At 41.7% G+C, this 19,880-nt stretch overlaps 1 protein-coding gene across 2 annotated transcripts; it reads right to left on the bottom strand.

Moving 5' to 3' along the window:
- Positions 1-7,216: 7,216 nt before the first annotated feature.
- LOC125688042 (poly(U)-specific endoribonuclease-like) lies at positions 7,217-16,654 on the bottom strand. 2 transcript variants are annotated; one of them, XM_048933526.1, is made up of 7 exons: positions 16,501-16,654; positions 11,964-12,063; positions 10,454-10,565; positions 9,186-9,307; positions 8,997-9,109; positions 8,231-8,384; positions 7,217-7,788 (listed from the first exon to the last, which is right to left on the bottom strand). In XM_048933526.1, exons 1-7 carry the CDS (start codon positions 16,509-16,511, stop codon positions 7,531-7,533), a joined length of 870 nt encoding a protein of 289 aa, XP_048789483.1. In that variant the 5' UTR covers positions 16,512-16,654; the 3' UTR covers positions 7,217-7,530. The 2 variants fall into 2 exon arrangements, with proteins under 2 accessions (XP_048789483.1, XP_048789484.1); XM_048933527.1 differs by having other exon boundaries at positions 11,964-12,059.
- Between the last annotated feature and the right edge of the window lie 3,226 nt (positions 16,655-19,880).

The following is a 19,880-nucleotide window of genomic DNA, read 5'->3' as shown; positions in this document are numbered from 1 at the left end:
CCAGGCAATGCTCTGCAGTGTCAGCAGTGGTGCAGAGACTGCTCTGTAGGCCCAACTTGAACAAAGACACTAAATGCACTTTGCTGATGGTGTAAACTGGAAGTGTGCAACACCTCCATGGTTTATTTCCTTTTATTTTGGTATTTTACAGATAGAGAAGGCAAGCCAACAAAATCAGGAATGTTCTCTGAGTATTTAAAATCACACTCCTCTGTACAGGATTAAGTGCTAAGGATAAGTATCATTCTGATTTTTTTTATTTATTTATTTTTTTAAGGAGAACTAGATTCTTCTCTGTAGAATCCACTAATAGAATGAGGGACAATGGGCACAAACTGAAACACAGGATGTATGACTGAAACCAAACAGTGGTTGAGCACTGAAACACTGGAATAGGTTTCCAGATAGGTTGTGGAGTCTCAAGATTTGGTCAAGGCAATGCTGCCCCAAGCAATCTGCTCTAGATAACTCAGCTTTCTGCAGGGTATTCGGATTAGATAATCTCCAGCCTTTCTGTTATTCTGTGACTAGATGGACCCTGCTTCAAGGCCTGAAGAGTTCCAGCAATTGAAAAGGCTGAGAATAGGTGTAGATGCTTTCCTAGCATTGACATCTTTAAGAATCAGTCTGTGGTTCTGCAGTTCTTTGAAGGATTTGGAAGATCTGGGGAGGGGAGAGTTGGTCTGCAGAGCTATGGAGGATCATTAGACTCAGTATGTGTTGCAGGCAATTGAGTAGAAACGACAGTAAACCTAAAATTTACTGTCTTTATGAGCAAAGGTGGCATTTTATGAACACATGAACATGCCTTCCGGTAGGTAGGGGCAGTGGAGAAATCTATCAGAAAAGGAGAGCAGCAGTGGAATTTCAAGTGTTCATCTCTTTGGAGCTTCAAGAAATCCTTAGGAACACTTGTGTGGTGCGCATAATGGAAAAAGAAGAGTGAAGGGACAAGGCTAGAGATTACACCACAGGCTTTGCTGGCTCAGCTGTACTTTCACTTCTGCGCTGCCATGCATGAAAATATGAAGAAATATTCTGAGGAGCAATGAAATCCTGTAATGAGATCTGACTGCTCTGGGTTTCTGGGAAGCTCCCAAACCTGAAATAAACTGAATGCTTTTAACTGAATTTTGAAATCAACAGAGTTGGTTTCAACAGCTGTAGAAACTCTTGACTTGCTCTGTGTAACATTCTAAAGTATGTAAATAAATCATTTCAGCCGGTGCTGTAGGGCGTATTTTAGAGAAGCTTAGGGCCAGATTTCCAGGCAGTAAAAGTAATTATGGCTGATGAAGTTTTGGGATATAAATAAAACAAAAGGGAAAATAAAAATATTTAAGAAACTGCAGGTATTTTAATCTCTACTCAGCTCTTGCTTGCCATAGGCACTTTATTTCAAACAATCTTTTCATCTTTTCTATTGCTTTTACACATACACTCCCTGTATGGCAGGCGTGCCCAACCTGCAGCCCACAGCAATAAGGTGGCTTTTCTAGTCTCCTTCAGAAAAAAACCCAAACAAAACAAACAAACAAAAAAAAACACAAGTTGCTCAGAGCACTACTTCTACCAGCAAACTTGTCCTAACTCAGCTCTGCAATGGAGCTGGCAGTTCTGTAGGACTAACAATAGCACATGAATGTTCGCATGGTGAATGTAAACAGAGCAAGCCTGTGCCTTTCTTCTCTGAATTTTTTCTTGTCACGCCTCATCAAGATAAAGGCACAATAGCTCTTAAGTTTTAAAATCTAATGCTTTCATTATTAGGCCTAGTAGAAATGCAAATGCCTGCAAGAAGGGAGAGGCAGTCCTGGTGTAATGTTGTAGTTGAAATGGATTCTTTGAAATTATATCAATAAGTATACCAAGCTGATAATTCCTCTGTGACAAATTTTAGTGGGACCATCACTATTTTGTTATTGTTTCTTGAATGGATATTGCCTGTACTAAGTCATTTTGGTTTCAGGTTCAAGAAAGAGCAACAAATGTGACAGAAGCCAAAGGAGCGTAGCTGTGCTGTGTGCCTTGCATGCTTGTGTTTGGCTGAGATGTGTAAAGACAAAAGGCAGCAGAGGTCAAATCAAGTTCCAACTAAGGCTCATCAACTAATTTACACTAACTATATGCTCTGTTTCTCATACCATTAAGTCATGCAATGAACATAAACCGAGTTACAAAGCTGTTACTGGAGATTGATGTCTCACTACCCTATATGGAAGGCATTTTAGGAAAACTTTTTTCTTGCTCTCTAGACATTCACTGTCCTTTGTAGAGTGGGAGATCATCTGGCTACAGCTTCTGTAGGCAGTAAGGCATTCTTAGGTTTCTGGCTTCAGGCCTGGGTTAGGAGAGAAATGGCCTATAGCTTAGGTGCTCACTGGGCACCCTATGAGAAAGCTTAGAACAAGTGCCATCTGATTTTGGCATTTCCTCCTTTATCATTCTCTACTCTTACAAAATGCTGTCATGTATGTTTTCATATTTTGTTTCCTTGTGTTTTTCTCATTTACAGTAAAGTTATCCTTTCTAATTATCTTCTTAAGAAACTCACCAGGGAACTTGCTTAATTTCAAAGATTGTTAAAGCATCACATTATCCCCTCTTGCTTTCAGAACCCCATATACTGACAAAGTGAAAGCAAAGTGCCTCTATCAAAATATAATGAGATGGCCCAGGTGCTTCGTTTCTGCATCTCATTTGCATTGCTACTGTCCTGCATTTTCAGAAACAAGGCAGCAGAGCTGCCGCTGTATCTCAAGGCATATACAGGCTCCTGAAAGATTTGCTTAAGTGTTGGAATTCCTGTGTAGAACCTCCCAGAAACACACAGCACGTGCTGGGGTAGGTACATGAGAACACTTTTGCAAGGCCTTTGCTTAATGGGGGATTTAAACCTATACTGTATTTTCAGCAGCTCAGTGCAAAACGTGACATAGCCCTCCCTATATCCTGAGGGCCTGGTGTCAGTACACTGGTGGTAGACTGCCTCTTAACCCTACCAGCCCCACTTGTGCTGGCTGCACACTGAGAGCACATCGACTTCCAGGCAAGAAAAAGAAACATCTCCATGAATACATTCCCCTCAGGTCAGTTCCTCATAACAATGCTCTCTGCATTTGTTTAACTATTCAAGAGGCCTAACCAGCAGAGAGTAACAAAGCTACAAAGATTCTTGAATTCTCTTGCACAAACAGCTTGCAGGCCTGAAATAACTGCTTTTGGAGCAGGCTAAGGTGAAGGCAAGGCAGAAGCAGCAAAAGCTGCTCTAGATTTAACTTGGCTTTGGGCGTTGTTGCGTGCATCCTGAGGCCTTGTGCTTTTTTCACAGAACAATTTGAGGAACCAGGGGTGTGTTGGTCACAGCGGGAGGCAGTGTGTCCTGGTCAGTGCCCTCAGGCAGCCAAGGAAAGGCAGCTGGTGTGATTTTGCTGCTGGTGCCCTCCAGCTTAAGCACTTGGAGTTGCTGAGGGGTATCCCTGCCTGTGCCCTGGGCTTACATCTAGAAGGGGCTGATCGGGCCTTGTCACCCTATGATCCCATGCTATCTCAGCAGCACGGGTTGGAATACAAAGTAGGGGAAGCGACAAATGTTTTCTCTGGTTTTATATTACCAACAAAGCTGTAAGAGGTAAGATTTGGTAATGACAAATCCAGGGAGTAACTAAGCAGTCTGTTGGCAGTAGAAGAGCAGAGCAGTGCCGACTGAACAAACACACCAGCAAACACTCCCTGTATGGCAGGTGTGCCCAACCTGCAGCCCACAGGCTAAGTGCATCCTGACGCAGCTCACACTGTGATTGCCCCACTGACAAGCCTGGCCCAACCTAAAGTGCACACCCATTGCTGAAACTCTCTGAAAGGAGGTTGGGGTGAGGTTGGGGTCAGCCTCTTTTTCAGTCTAAGTAGTGATAAGACAAGAGGAAATGGCCTCAAGTTGTGCCAGGGGAGGTTGTCGTTGGATATTAGGAAAAAATTCTTCTCAGAGTGATCAGATGTTGGAACAGGCTGCCCAGGGAGGTGGTGAGGTGGTGGGGTCGCCATCCCTGGAGGTGTTCAAGAAAAGTGTAGATGTGTAATCTTAAAGATCTTTTCTATCTTTAATGATTCTATAGTGCTATGATTCTATTTTGCTGTGTTTTTATTTGATGTATCATCAATCTAGCTTTTGGATACTTTTGAATACATGGGTGTTTGAGTTTTTGGCTTGCCTGGGCCAAGTTGAATGAATACGAATTGTCTTGGGCTGCAAAGGTTGCTCCAAAAAGTAATGCCTCCTATTTATTTCCGTGGAAACTACAACTGATACAAAGAGCACAATAACACTGCTTCACGGAGCAAATTCTCAGCTACATAACACTATTTTTCAATATTGCCTCTGCCATTAACTATGTATTTTCACCAGCAACGAACAAGAGCCTGCCCCTACTCACCACCTCACTGTGCTCACATTCTCTGTTTGATCTCCATAGATGTTCACCAAGTGTTGGTAAATGCCAATGGGTGCCATTTTTTTTCTGCACAGAGTGACACACCTTTGCTTCTTTGGCACTTCCATGGCAGACGCCACTTTGTCAGGCTGCACATCTGTACCGTCTGTCACATGGCAACAAAATGCAATGGAATATTGGTGGGAAGATTCAGCTTCTACTGCCATTCTGCCAACTGACAATGTAAGCCAACGTAATAAAACAGAAGGCATTGCTTTTGGAGCATTCCTCATAAATGTATAATAAAGTTAATGTATAGAGGTAACAAAACTCATTTTAATATTTAATATTTTTTCTTTAAACAAACAAACAAAAAGTAACAAAAACAAAGAACTAGTGGGATATTTAGTGAGTGGAGAGCCACTGGTGAGGCCACCTTGTGTCCTACTGCATGTGGGTCTTATTGGGAAGGATCAGTCAGGATCGCAGAACAGGCAGTGCCTCCTTTGTTTTCAGAAGTGGTTCAGAGAACTCCCAACACCACAAGGAGGAGATTCTTCCTACACCTGGGGATATGTCAGCTGCAGTGCTGTTGGAGCCTATCGTTCCTTTTGCTGCATGGTCAGGGAGCACGTGATCTATTTGCCAGCTTTCCCAGGGGCCATTCTCTTAAGGATTATTGTGAACTGGCAATTGAAATCCTACGCTGACTCTTATTCCTGTTTCTAGAGATGTGGCATCCACCTGCGCGGTAGTGCAGCTTCTCTCCTTCGTGCAGCCCAGAGCTGGGCTCGTCGCATCGCTGCCCTCTAGAGAGAACAGCCTGCTTGTGCTGGCAGAGAATGAGCTTTGGCACACAGGCACCCCGTGGTCACCCTTCTCAGACATCAGTGAATGCCTGCGTGCATGAGGTCACTGTGCTTCTTGTTTGCACTTTTCTCCTTGCAACACACTGGGCAGAACCAAATCCTCATTCCATGTCTCTGCTTTGATTGCTGGCTGCTCTCTCTCCTCTCTCCTTGAGCGTAGCATGTGTATTTGCCAGTAGATCATCCACTTGCACATTCTTTCCTATTATTTTCTGCTTACTTACAAATCTAGTTAGCTTTATTTGTTAAACCTGCTAATTGCCAAGACACCAGATGTATCAACTCTTATGAGGAAAACAAAAGAAAGTAATGTCCTTATTTACATCTTTAGTTTACTTTCTGTTGTGAAAACAACTTCTGTGGTTCTGTAGTATAAAGTCAGTTTCCCTGTGAGCATCTGACCCCCTCTGGCTAAGAGCTGTCTGTACTGGTTATGCTTAGGCTTAGGCTTAGGCTTGGAGGTGTCAGAGATTGCACGGAAGTCATAATTTGAGAATGATGCAGATCTAATTACTTTCTGTCAGTGTAAACTGAAAATGTAACAATTATTCTTTGACATTACCTTAAAGAATTTGTGCAATTTATTTGTTGCCTTTTATTACTATTACTTGAGCTATTGTTGAGACCTGATGATGCTCTGTAGCAATTTCCCAGCAGTGTACACTCTTTCCTATTAGGATGGATTTACAAGTTTCAGAGGCTTCTGAATACTGTTACACCTCAAAAAATAGAAGATTGCAGAAACTGGGGGTGGCTGTTTGACTCTATGTAAGCTGGCTTTATACGTATCTCTTGTAGCATAATCATATCATCCAATTATAACATCATCTGTTTTTGTTTGTTTGCTTGCTTTGTTTTTTTTTTTTTTTTTTTTGGTGTCTGTGGTTTTTCTGTCAAAGAAAATGCCGTAAAGCATTTACTGCAGGGCACTCCGGTACCAATGCGAGGCAGCAAGAGCAGAAATGAGCATGCAGTGGTCTGGCAACATCATGTGGAAGTCTCTGGCCAGAGGCATCAGAAAATATTCCATGGTAGCGACTCTATGTCTACTCACTTTCTTCCATGTTTAATAATTTTTTTGTGCTTGGAACAAGAGTAACTTGCTGTCACTGGTATGTCAGCCTCCACCTTGCATAATAAGGTATCTCTGAATGTTTCTTTTCTTAATTTGCATATTCCCAGCATTGGTTTGGTTAGCTAGGCTTATAACTTCAGCACTCAAACTCATGAACATTATGTGCAGAAATTTGCAAATCACGAGTTGAGAGAAAATATGCATCAGGAGTTTCCTCACTTTTTTGAAAAAGTAATTGTAGGATGTGAGTATTTAAGCAATCCTGGTCTCTCCCAGAGTGTGTCAACATCTGCCTGTGTCTGCACTGCCATGATAAGGAAATCTATCATATTTCCTTCTTTGGACTATTGAATGCATTTTGGAAGAAAGCATCTGCATCAGCAGGACAAGTGATCATGTCCAGGAATAGGTCCAGCGCTCCCAGTGGTATCTTATTATTGTCAATGGATTATACAGGACAATTAACTTAACACACATTACACAAGCAGATAAGTGACTGCAGACATCACTGACTGTAATGCAAAACAGGTGTGCCTGTATCAGGGACTTTTAAAGTTAGGTGAGATAAAGCCTACTGTGGCATCTGGAAGCAGGCCAAAACCTGGATGCAGTGACAGACTTGCCATTGATCTGATGATCATTCTCACAGTTGAACGTGTTTACTGCATATTCCAGGCACTGCAATTGTAAAATTCCATTTGAAATTAACCTCTAATGAAATGAGGAGATGAGAAAAAAAAAAAACAACAAAAACAAACCCAAAATGCCGTGGTTCAGATTGTTCCAAACCAAAGGTCCTGTCTAGAAGGGAAAATGTAAGAGATGTGTGGTTACTGCTCTTTCAAATATGCAGTGGCTAACAAATAAGAGAAATAATTGTGATATTTTCTAAATTCTATTCTCTGGTGAAAAGTAAAATGCGTTCAGGAAGGCTGATACAAGTCTAACACAGACTTTAATCTGAAAACAAGCATATTTCAGGGTGGGTCAGATACTTCAATGTGGCACGTTATTGATTCAACACTTCACAGCAAATCAAAAGGGAACAACTCATAAATATATACTAGAAATGAATTGTACAAAACAACACATCAGTTTACTCCCTCCTCTCCACCAAAAAAAGAAAGGAAGAAATGTTGCCTGATCACTGTGCCTACTAGTCTTCATTACTGGTGTTGAGGAGTACTGGATATGCCGTTCCAATGTGGCGCCCATGGCGACAAACAACAATCTGTAGCTCATATTCTTCTATCTTCACTGTTTCACGTGTAACTCTTTCTTCAGACAGCAGAAAAATGATGGTGTAAAGGGCAAATTCAAATTCGGGGCTGACACCAATAAAGGTGCTTCCAATTGGTTTGACTGAGCCCTTCCAGCTGAATTGGATGCTCAAAACTTGGTCATCTCTATCAGGCTGAAAGCATAGAAATAACAATGCAATAATCTCCAACACATCCGATTCTGGATTGCAGGTACAATTCTTCCTGTTCATGGTACTACAACTTCTAAACTGCTCTACCTTTCCCACCTAAGGTAACCTTGCACCTCTGAGGACAATAGATGGAAAGCAGTTTAAACCAGTGAACTTTGTTTTGTTTGAATAACTGGGCTCCCAGCCTTTCGACACAAAGATACCTTGAAGGGGTCCAGCAACGCAGACACCTGCTGCATGTACAATAACCACAGATGACGGTAGGAAGAGGATGAGAGGGTATTTGTCAGTGACTGCAGCTGTTACTAGGCATATATAGGGAAAAATTCAACACTGTCTGCATCATGGTGCCCTGATTCATTAACTCACTTTTCCTCTGAGCACCTACTGATCTTATTTTCAGGGCTACCCTGCTCATTCTTACCCTGGTTTTATTCTTCCGAGTGATGTATCCCTTGTAGTCAATTTGTTTATGCTTTTCCTGAAGATAAAATTGCACCCAGTTGTGCAAACCTAAGATCTGTTTACCGTGCCTTGTTTCTCCAACAAAAACATGTTCAAAACCACAAGAATCAGGTCTGTAATTAAAAAAAATAATAATACATACGTATTTTATTTGTTTAAGTAGTTAAAATTCAGTAATGTAAAAGGAAAAGTGCACAAGCTTGTCTAGATTCATCTGTGAACAGTAGATGTGTCAGGATTAGTTTGGGTGTTGTTGGGTTTTCCTTCTTGCTTTGCACAGAACTCCCAATGCAGTCTATTCACAAAGCCTAAAACTCTATTTGATGACGAAGACTGTTAGTAAAAGCCACAGATGTATCACTGCTGCTTATCCTGATTTTAGTCAGGCTTTTGACACAATCTCCTGAAACAGCCATACGGACAAACACATGAAGTATAGTTTAGAAAAGCAGATGGCGTAGTGGATTGAAAAGTGGATCAACATTTGCACTTGAACGCCTGTGACTAGAGATAGCAAGTCCACCTGGATCTCAGTCAGCAGCACTGCACCCCAAGGGTCAACATCATTAATATCTGATCAGCAAGTCTTTAACATGATCTGCGTGGGACCAGCGTACACTGCCTTAGGCCACATCCCGAGACTGCCTTCCAGTTCAGTGTGTAATTAATGAACTCAGGCTTGCAGTTGCATAAATCAGAATAGTGTAGAGATTCATTAGACATACCTGTCTCCTTCTTTCCTGGGATAGAGCTGGAACCAGATGTCATAGAGCTGATGCTTGAAATCAACAAGGTTTGGCTTTGCTAGTTTTTTTTTAAGCAGATACTCATGAGCTAGCTGAAGGATAGAAAACAAAGATATATGTGTCTGTAATTCAGTGTCTTCAGTGACAAAAACTGAATTCATTACTCACTTTCATTACTCCAGTCATTAAGATAGCATCAAGAAAGCAATTGTTTTCAGCTATTTCTTCTGGAGTCACTACTTCTTCTACTCCAGTTGATGTCTCATAATTGTCCAATAAGGAAATAAAGGCTTCAAAAAAAGAGAAACTTATGATGAAAAAAGACATAATCGTACCTGTGACCCAGTTTTTAGAGTCATTATGAAAAGCTGTCATATAATAGGGAAGGAAGGACGTTCCTTTATGTGTCAGATTTCATTCTCACTGGAGTGGCTCAGTACCAGATCAATTGTTTTTAGGTTAAACACCTCAGTACTCCCTAATGGAAATAATTGGCTGAAACGATAATGAGCTTCTTCAAACAAATAAATTAAATATGTATATATTTATATATATGAGCACCTAAATTACAGACTGATTCTTATGAAGTTGCATTATGCTAGCAGAAGGCTTTGCAGGCATTATTTCAGCATGAACCTACATAAGATGACCTGAGGTTGAGCTCACAGCCACTGAATGGATGATTTAATTCTCCCTGGTGCACCCCTCTTGCCACCCACTGCCTCCCATCACTTCAGCTGCCCCTGGTCTACAACCAGTGGATTCAGCAGATAGATTCAGCACAATAAGATAATAAAAAAACCACTTGAATTCCAAAATGTAAGTAATTCTCTGCCAGGTTAGTGAGCTGAAGTAGCTCAGGTTCAGTACTTAGCTGTGCTCATGAGGGGCTGGATTGTGAGCTCAGTGAGGAGTATGGGAACACAGCATGTGCTCATTATGCCAGCTGTTTGATCGGCTGAGCAACATACTGCAGCCCCACCTAAGGAAAAGAAAAGCCAGGAAAGGAAACATTACTGATAGACATGCTTGCATGCTTGAAATATAGCCCTAACGGGAGCGCAAGAGGTAGCTGTGAATCTGATGCTGTCTGAAGTGTTAGGAGCTGTGAACAAAGGAGGAAAGATGACTTTAACATCTTTTTCAGTACATGGAATAACATCAAAGGAATGACAAGACTTTCATCCATTTTGCTTTGCAGTTGGAGAGCCTCAGAGAAATTCAGATCTTGACTATAGCAGAAAAGGGTGCTCTTCCTGACACCGAGACTGTAAACACTGGGGAGACTACCTTCAAATGACATGCAGTCTGATGAACCTCGTTTTCTGCTCATCTGATCATCCAAATTATATGCAATGTTATGTTTTAGGTAAACACATAAAACCAACACAGATTCTTCATGTCACTTCCACCATTAATAAAAGAACAGGTCTCACTTGCAAAAGTTTTTGTGTTCTTCAGGCGTTCTTCATTTACGTAATGAAACAGATGTCTGGCTGCACTGTCCCGGACAGCATTGTCACCTTGCTGTACAGCATCTGCTTTTCCCTGGGAGAAACACCAGAATGAAACAACAACAGAAGGAAAATGTTCTCAGAGCAGACAGCAGCTGCCTTTGTAATAATGAAAACAAAAAGCACTATCCTGTCAGGGTCTTATGTTAGGAACTGTTGTCCTACAAAACAAGAAAAGGTATTACTGAAGATCTGCCAGCATGAAGAAAGATATAATCTCTGACACTGCAGAAGACTGAAATTTCTCTGTTGACTCTCGTTCACAAATGATTGTGATGCATCCCTGTGATGGATCAGTAACTACTGTGGCTCCCTTAGGCTCAACCTTCGTCCTCTCTTTCTTTCTGACCACTGTCCCAGCAATTGCCCCAGTGCCAGGGTGGAACTGAGGCATCTGTGCTGTTCTGTCATCTTCAGACTGGTGCATGGTTGTGCTCCAAAATTTTCAAAGACTTCTGGTTGATTGCTTAAAAGCGAACGTTTTAATTAATGTGACCAATAAGCACATCCAAAACAGATGTGGCTTTCCAACGATTTTCAAGTTTCTGTTCCAAAAAAGGCATTCTAAAGGAAGGAAGAGAAAAGATGAATACATGTAAGTTAACACAGGCAAGGAGAAGCTAGAGCCTTGCTCTGTGAAATGGAGAAAGCATGCGAGAGAGCTTTCCCTGCATGCACTTTGGCTAGAGGTAAGTCTCTTTCAATTTTATTATCAACATCGGGAGCAACAACAACCCTGAAACCCTCCTTTCTCACACATCTGCTACTCCACTTTCCACACTCCAGCTGAGAACCAGGAATTCTTCATTTTCCTCCCTTGTTCCCTCAGAAATGTCTTGGAACCTGCCTCCACTTGTCTGTCAGTGCAAGCTACCCAGGTTGCACACACAAGCATTCATACACAGATGCACACACATAACCATATGCACTGAATTATCCAGGGTAAAGGAGACCTCAGAACATCTTTCGTCCTGCTCAAAGTATGGTTAACATTGAATTCAGACTATATTGCTCTGGGTGTCATTCTGTTGAATATTGAAAACGTTCACAGAAGGAGATTTCACAACTTTTCTTGTTTCATTTGCATTTGTCCCTCTTGAATTTCATGTTTCTTCAGCCTGCCTAGGTCCAGCTGAAGGGCAGCCCTGACCTTGAGCATGTCATCTGCATTATCACAGTTTGCTCTCATCACAGATGAATACTTGAGGGCTCAGGACAGACACCTGAGAGATGCCACCAGCTTCTGGGTACTGTGGAACATTAACAAGTTCTCTGCACTATTCCCTCTCCTAATTATCATTTATAAGTCTTGCCTAGGCCATTAATAGAAATGATGAAGCATAAGCAACTCATTTAGCAATAGGCAGCTTCACAGACATTTTTTCCTACAATACCATTGTGCACATCCTCATGTCACTTAGCAATTGGTTACCTGCAGTTCAATTGCATAATCTTTCCCAGGTGCAAAGCGATTAACATCCATATCCCACATCTCATTGAAAAGTTTAGAAAGTTCATGGTTTAAGGCCTTCCTGCCAAGAAATATGGAGAAATGCACATGTTAAAGAAGACATTTACTATTATTTTTGAAAGTCACTTATAGAATCTTCTGGTGTTTCTCTAACCATGATCTGGACTCCAGCTTGTCAACAGGAGGGCTTTCTCTTGTCCCCACATCTTTCTGTCAATCTGCTCTAAAAACCATTGAGCTTATGGTCAATTTTAATATCTAAAGAATGCAGGTAACCTGTAAGAAAACGTGAGTCTTCCCTAAGGTTTTTTTAGGACACATTTTAACAAAGTTCTTAGTAACATGCTGTACTTCCCATGCAGTGAAATAAAAATAAGATGGTGTTGTTTCATTGGGAAGGGTTCTATGTACAAACCAGAAGCAAGCAGAAGGTTGTTACCCACCCAGGAAAACAGAAGGCAAAGAACTTTCTCTCTGATGCTTTTCTAGTAATCTTATATACAGTCTTTCTCCACACTAGAGATGCTTTTCTTTACCCACATGCACAGTTATCCCAGCATGAAGCTAGAAGGATGAAGGGGGACTATGACTCCAAACATAGTGTCTGTATACAATAAAATCCTTGCATGCACTGACCTCAAATATTTCTTATAAATCTATCCAAACTGGTCCTTTCCTGATTTTATTGGACTTCTGTCCTGCATAGTAGTGTACAGATTTCAGAAGTCTATCCATCCACCTACCAACAAGAATTGAGAAGGTTTGCTATTGTGATGAACTGCCCAAAGGTAGCTTCAGGTCCAGGGCATTATGTCCACAATAAGGGATAATATCACAGATCTTTTCCACCAAGAAGAGAGAGAAGAAAGAGAGGTGAATTAATCTTGAAATGACAGTTGAAATAATTGTACATGCATCAATGCCTAGAGGAGAACACCCCAATAAATTTAAATTTCTCCTCCAAAGCAGATATTATGAAGAAGTGCTGAAATTTGTCTTTCAAACAATCATTTGAGAAATCTCTAATGATTTTAATAACAGATACTTTTATATCAGACCAAGGCATCTTCAAGTCCAGCTCTGAGCCTCCAGTTTGTTAATTGCTCTGTCCTATTCTCCTGTTCTGGTCAGGATGGAGACACCTGCTGCATCCTTTGACCAGTGACAGATTCCATGCTCTCTAGCAGAAAGAGCAAGCAGGTGTAGTGATAAGATCACAGTTTTCTGACTTGGCAGCCTAGATTCAAAGCAGCTTGAAAGCAAGGAAGAGCGAAAGTGAGCCAGATAGGCACACCCTGTTGTTGGCAGGGGGGAAGGCACTGCAGAAACAAAGGCATTAATCAAGTAGTTGGATATCAGTTGAGAAGCAATACAGCAAGACATCGTGTGTCTTCTGTCCTGGATTGTACTTTGTGGGTGGATATGAAGATAGTAGTCTAAGCTACATGCTTCAGCAGGAAACAAAAGATAGCAAACAGTGCCTGGAGAGATGGAACATTTTTCACAAATATTGAGCAAGACTTTTTCTACAGAATTGTCTGAGTAGCTATGGGATGGAGCTCAACAACCCAGGATTAAAATCCTGAAAAGCATAAGCAGTCTGCACTTAACTCCTTGAAAGCCAGTTGCCCAAAGGAATTCATATCCTATGGTTAAGGGCCAGAAACAGCCAGTTTGCATTAGTGCACCAGAGGATAAGCTACAGCAGCTAAGGAGCATAAAGAATATGTATGATATTAATCTTATATCCGGTTTTATTTAGTGGGGAAAGCAAATTGTCTCAGCAGGGTATGGCTGAGAGCTGTCATATTTGGTGACCAGACGCAGGTCTGCCTGCAATGGGACTTCTGAGCCAACGTGTACCTCAGCTGTGTTGGGACACCGACCTTCAGTTTTGGCTCAGTCTCTGTGTTACCTCAAGATGATGGATGGTATACATACAAGATCTGTATCTGTATATGTATTTGGATCTGTACCTGAATAGGTGCCAATGAAGGAGAAGAACTAAAAATTCTAGTAGCCAAAGGATATGTTTGTTGCTAGCATTAAAAGAAGGACAGTTTTTGCATAGGTCTTGCAGAGCACCAGAAGGAGGCTGTCGCAGAGCAGATGTATTTATATGCATATCTGTTTGGCCTTGCCCAAGCCCCTGGCTCTGCTTGCACAGCAGACGTGTGTCTGTGGCACTGTGGTATCAACACAGGCCGTGCAGCCTCTCAGCTTCACAAGAGTCAGCAACACAACCTGTCACAGAGGCCACCACCACCTTTGCTTTTATTCGATATCAGCAGTATTTCTACCTTCTTTCCAGGGTCATAAGAAGAATTCCTTCTCAGAAGAGCTCACAAACCAACATTAGGCAGAAAATTGCTCATCACAACAGCTTGGCTGAAGTCTCAGAAACAGGATCAGCAAGTTCCCAGAACAGTACAGAGCTGATTTTCAAACTCCAGAAGGGAACTACATGTTCCCTTGGACTCATCTAATTCTATTGCATCACTTTCCTCCTGGTTTCTGGACTCCTGGTTTCTCTGCTCCTCTGCATCAGCTCATTCCATCTGATGAGTGCTGCCATATCATCTTCAATACGTTCTTTACCTTGGAAGTAACTACCAGTGATGGGTAGGAATCCAATGTATCCAATGTATGTGAAACTTCAGTGGGGCTGTCAGTATTCTTTTCTTCTATGTGTAGTATTCTATAAACATATATTTTAGTATGTATGCATTTTAGTTTAAAAAAGTCTCTTTTCTACGCAGGAAATCTGTAATCCCTTCAATACCTTCTGCTTATTCTTGGTCTGCTCTTTACAGATTTGTCCTGTATTTGTAAAGGACTGTAGGGCTTTGCTTGATCTTTTCTCCTCTAGAAATCTTACAGAATATTTCGTGCATTTAATTTTATAAAATAAATATCTTTTCTTTCCTGATTCTCTGCTAGGTGCTACCGCAACATCACTGTGGACTCTTCCTCTCTGTTTTACTGGTCCATCTAATTTCCAACAAAGCAGAGCACCTCTACACATTCAATAAAGAAACATATATCCCTGCCAAAGCAAAGAACTCATTTATCAACTTACATAGGCATCTCGTAAAAGCTCTTTCTTGAGATTATTGCTTTAAAAAAGGACCATAAACTTAGCTTACATGTACGAGGTTGGACAAATGCAAAAAGCAAATCTTTATGCAAATCCATTACATGCAGTGTTTAAGTAAAGCTTTCCTGAGAAAGAATATTGCGTATTTGTGCTGATTTTCAATATAATTGCATGTATCATTCAAAACAGATTTTTTTTTGGTCACTGATTCTCAGCCTCCTGCTTACAGTGAAGCCTCTCAGCTGTTAGACTGGTGTTTTCTCATAGAATAACTTTGATCTATGCAAGAAATCTGCCCAATTGGACCTTATCCAGCTGCAGTCTTGCTCAGAGGTCCTTACGTGCACAAAGCACCATCCAAAACCAAGAACACTCGGCCTGCAGTTGTAAGAGCTAAAAAAGCTTTTGGGGAAGGTCTCTGCAATAGTACCCAATGCAACACCAGTGCAACTAGAGCAAAAGAAGTTATTGTTTGCACCTTGTTATAGATGTCAAGTGAAACATGAAATCTAGAGAGGATGTGCTTGTTTTTCCAAGTCATTTTCCTGCATGAAACTTTCATTATGTATAAAACAATTCCCCAGCAAGAAGGTGTTTATTGCTATAAATGAGAAATGACTCAAGAGGTGGAGAGAATGTAAGAAGGATCTGTGGAAAGTCATGTGAGAAAGTCAATAAAGTCAAAGCAAGAAAAACACGTATTGCAAATGGGTCACACTGTGCCTTTCAAGGGAAAAGGAGATTTGGTCGAGCATCTTCTCTGAAGTAAATTTATCTTCAGAGGACCTTTGAACAGAATCCAATTATTAAAAAACCTTTAATCTCAGTGTAGAGAAGTAAAGAGTTTGGAATGTCTGATGAGCAAGCTTAAAAGAAGTTCTCAATCACTTAAAAAAAGATATTTCAAATGATGCAAAATACTGCTGTCATCTCATAGGTTTAATTGAAGAGATAAGCAATTCTCTTGGTTTTCCACTTCTGCCAGTGTGCCTGTCTTTCTCCTGTGATGCTTTTCTTAGTATAAACTCAGTATTTGAAATACAAAAGCACGATACAGCGGGTTTTGTAGGTGGAAATGAAAAAGCCTTTACAAGAGACAAACACGGCAATGGGCAGCTGCTTTGCGAACACCATCAAGGTTCTGTGCAGATTTGGAAGACTGATGCTATGTATCAGCTCTATCCAAGCAAAATCACAGCATTCCCTTATTTAGTTAAAGCCATTTATGTTTCTTTTGTCTTTACAGAACTTGCCACCTTTTCAGGCTGAAGTGACGTTCTGGAACTCACTGAATACAAACAGCACTGCATTTCACCCAACTCCCTTCTACATGTCTCCCATGCAAGTATGTCCTGTTCCCACTACTCTTTCATGTTAGAGATCAGTATGATTTTCTCTTACCTATCAGCCATGCTAGGCAGAAGTTTTTCTTGTAGCACCACACTGAGCAGGGAAAATGCAAGCTGGAGCTCAGAAGTCCTTCCAGTAGTCCAGGAACTGGAGCTGCCTCCCTTCCCCTCCAGTCACTCAGAAAGACAAGACAGGAGGTGCCAAACCCCAGGAGGAAACGTGGAGTGCAGCCACAGCACCACGTCCTGTGCCTTGGCTGCCACATGCACACGCAGACCAGGAAGTCAGAGCTGCCTGTACCAACTGTGCTCCTTATCAGCAGGCGACTGGGAGGACCAAGAGCACCAGGAACGACAGCAGAGACGCGCTGTCAGGGTTTTCAGGTCTGAGCCTGATATCCTCATACATGAGTCAAGTCATTACTTCTGGATCAACCCTGGATTATTTATTGGTTTGAGGGACTTGTCTGAGGTGGACTCTAATGCTGCTGGTCTATATACACTTGTTATATGACAACAGAAGGAAAGCTGGTAATGAAAGACGGATCAAAAAAGTAGCTGGTGGGGAATAAAAAAGTGGCTTGCCTCTCTGTGTAACAGCTGAAATTGTTAGTTGTGACTTCGTAAGCATCAGGAGGCATTATAGACAGGAAATGTTTTGCAAAGGCAGCCCTTTTCATGCATCACTGGAAGCAAGCAGGGACAGGTGCCATGTACACAAGCACCCATGCCAGTGCCTGTTCTGGGAAGCTTGTATTCATTATGTGGCTAAATTAAAGCTTTGCGTGGCTTAAAGTTTGTTTTGGTTAATATTTTTATACATTTTCTTCTTTGTAGTAACTAGTTCCTGAAAACACAGCTTTAGGTTTCAAACCATAAATGTTTATAAATATGCATATATATATGTATGTATACAGAAGCCAAAACATTTTGATGCTAGACTTCTGTTTATACAAATAGTTCTGTATCTCTGGTCCACGTTTCTCTTTCAAGAACAGTATTACAGCTGAACAAGTCTTTCCATAAGGCAACATGCTTTGGTTGCAGAAAAATGACATCACACTCCCTCTGCTCTGTTGCTGTTCGGGCAAGGGAATGGTAAGAACATTTGTTGTCACCATGCTCATATTAGGCATTTCCAGGGGAATGTGGCAGACACTCGACCTAACAGAACAACCATCTCAGGCATCAGGTGCTGACTGTCACCGAGGCCAGGAGCCTGTGAATAAGGTCTATTTCTAAAGGACATAGGCTGTCTGTGCTGCTCCAATAGGTGTTTCTGGACAAAGTGCTTTGCTTTGGCTGCCAATGGATCATAGTTTGTTTAGAGAAACTCTTCTCTCCTGCCCTTTGCCTGACTTTCCCCCAGGAGGGAAAGTAGAATGACAGCAGAGAGGCAGCCTGGGCTGGTCAGCAAGAACCTTGCTGGGTTGAGGAGGAGATGAGGAGCTCACGTCCCTACTGTGGGCAGGGAGCGGGGACTTGGGAGCTTTCTGCCTTCACAAAGTTAATTTTTGAGTTGGAGCCCTACCTGGTAGTTTAATTCCCACCAATTTCCATGGCCCAAGTGCCTAGCCTGTCTCTCAGTTACCTACCCAGGTTTCTAAGCTTCAAACTACTAATCCTAAAATCCTTCTTCTTTCCAGCCAATACTGTTACAGTTCCTCCACTTTTGCTAGGAGTTTCTGGTGCAGCAGCTGTCCTCAAAGGGAAAAAGCAAGAGAGGATGACACCGCCAGGCAAACTCTGTCACAGAAAGGCCAGAAATGAGTAATTCCATCCCTGTAGCCAAACACCACTTAGACCCTTCCCATTTCCTTCTGGTGATGTGGACAGCTTGGCCTGCTGACCTGCCTTTATTTACCAGCGCTAATCCCCAGATTTAATAGGTAACTAATGGTTGGCATCTGAATGTACGAATATTTCCATTGACAGGACAGGGAGCCAGCAAACCAGAGACTGGGATAAAGCAAGAGGTTGGGGACACAGGTGGCTTGGGACCCCAGTCTGGGCTGAGGGACTAAAGGGACAAATGAGCTTTATTTTATTTTACTTTATTTTATTTTATTTTATTTTATTTTATTTTATTTTATTATGTGGGAATACAATAAAGACTATTCAGAGTAGCAGCTGTGAAGCAAGATAAACAGCACGAGAAAGCGAGGCTGAGAACCAAGAACATCTCTAGAAGTAAAGCAAAAGAAATGGCCTATGGCTCTCTTCGGACAAGCACCTGTAGGCATGCTTAAGGAATGTTTGTGGAATACTTTGTTGACATGTAAAGGCAAATGGGAAAACTTAAAAAAAAGAAACTCTTGAATGTATATAAGTGATGTGAGAACCTGTAATAAATGACTTGGATTGTTCACATCTGAGTCCGTGCCTGGTTGCCACATTATTATTTTATTTTATCTTGATACGAGGATTCAAGCTTATGCTTTCCTTGATTTTATTAGAAGAGATCGTATAGGAACAATTAAGGCCTGTTTACATATTTATGAAAGAGCTTCTGAGGTACTGAGCACAGACTTCCAAATTTATTTATTTACTAGTCAGTAATTTGTACATATCAGTGTAAACCAAAATTTTAGGAGTTCTGACCAAAACATGCTCCCTTGTTCCACACCTCCATTCTTGTGCTTTTCAGATGAATGTTGTCATTGCTGTGCCAGGCTGTTAGCCTTCCAGCCTAGACAGTAAGGACTGGATCCACTCATGGACTTGGAAGCCCTGTGTTGGGCACCCTGGTACCTGGGCACTTTTCTCCACACCAGAAGCTGAGAATTGAGCATGTGTTCTGAGGTTCTTCACCCACTGCCTAGGAAGAAAGAAGTTCCTCCAAATGTTATTCTCAAAATCAGATGCCAGGGAGCTGCATAAACTTCCTCCCCAGAAAATAAGGAGAACCACATTGAGAAATGCGTCCACCTCAACAGCCTTATTCTGAGTGAGGTGCAGGCACTGACTCTGTAGATGTATGAGTGAGGGATGTTCAGGCTTATGTATAGCAGTATAGTGAACGGTGATGCTGATAGAGGTAAGCTATCTTCTCTGTATTTTGAAAAGATGTTGGGACTCAGCTGTTGCTTAGGAAGCAAAGGTACTGGATGTTTACTGAGCATACCTCTGCTTTCCCCTCTTGCTACTAGAAGCTGTGGATGCCCCATCCCTGGAGGTGTTCAAGGCCAGGTTGGATGGGGCCCTGGGCAGCCTAGTCTAGTATTAAATGGGGAGGTTGGAGGCCCTGTCTGTAGCAGGGGGTTGGAGGTTCATGATCCTTGAGGTCCCTTCCAACCCAGGCCATTCTGTGATCTTCCTTACAGTACTTAGAGTGGACCTGTAAGAGAGCTGTAGAGGAACTCCTTAACAGAGAGTGTAGTGATAGGACAAGGAGAATGGTTTTAAACTGAAAGGGGAGATCTAGGTTACATA

The sequence above is a fragment of the Lagopus muta genome, chromosome 1 (assembly GCF_023343835.1).
Source record: "Lagopus muta isolate bLagMut1 chromosome 1, bLagMut1 primary, whole genome shotgun sequence".
NCBI classification, from domain to species: Eukaryota; Metazoa; Chordata; class Aves; order Galliformes; family Phasianidae; genus Lagopus; species Lagopus muta.
This window is presented reverse-complemented; position numbering and strand designations above follow the sequence as displayed.

Coding starts and splice junctions, on each gene's coding strand:
- LOC125688042 (XM_048933526.1), bottom strand. Junction 9,308..10,453: donor GAACACAAAAACTTTTGCAA/GTGAGACCTGTT, acceptor CTTTTTTTGAAG/CCTTTATTTCCTTATTGGAC. Junction 8,385..8,996: donor CCCAGGAAAGAAGGAGACAG/GTATGTCTAATG, acceptor TTTTAATTACAG/ACCTGATTCTTGTGGTTTTG.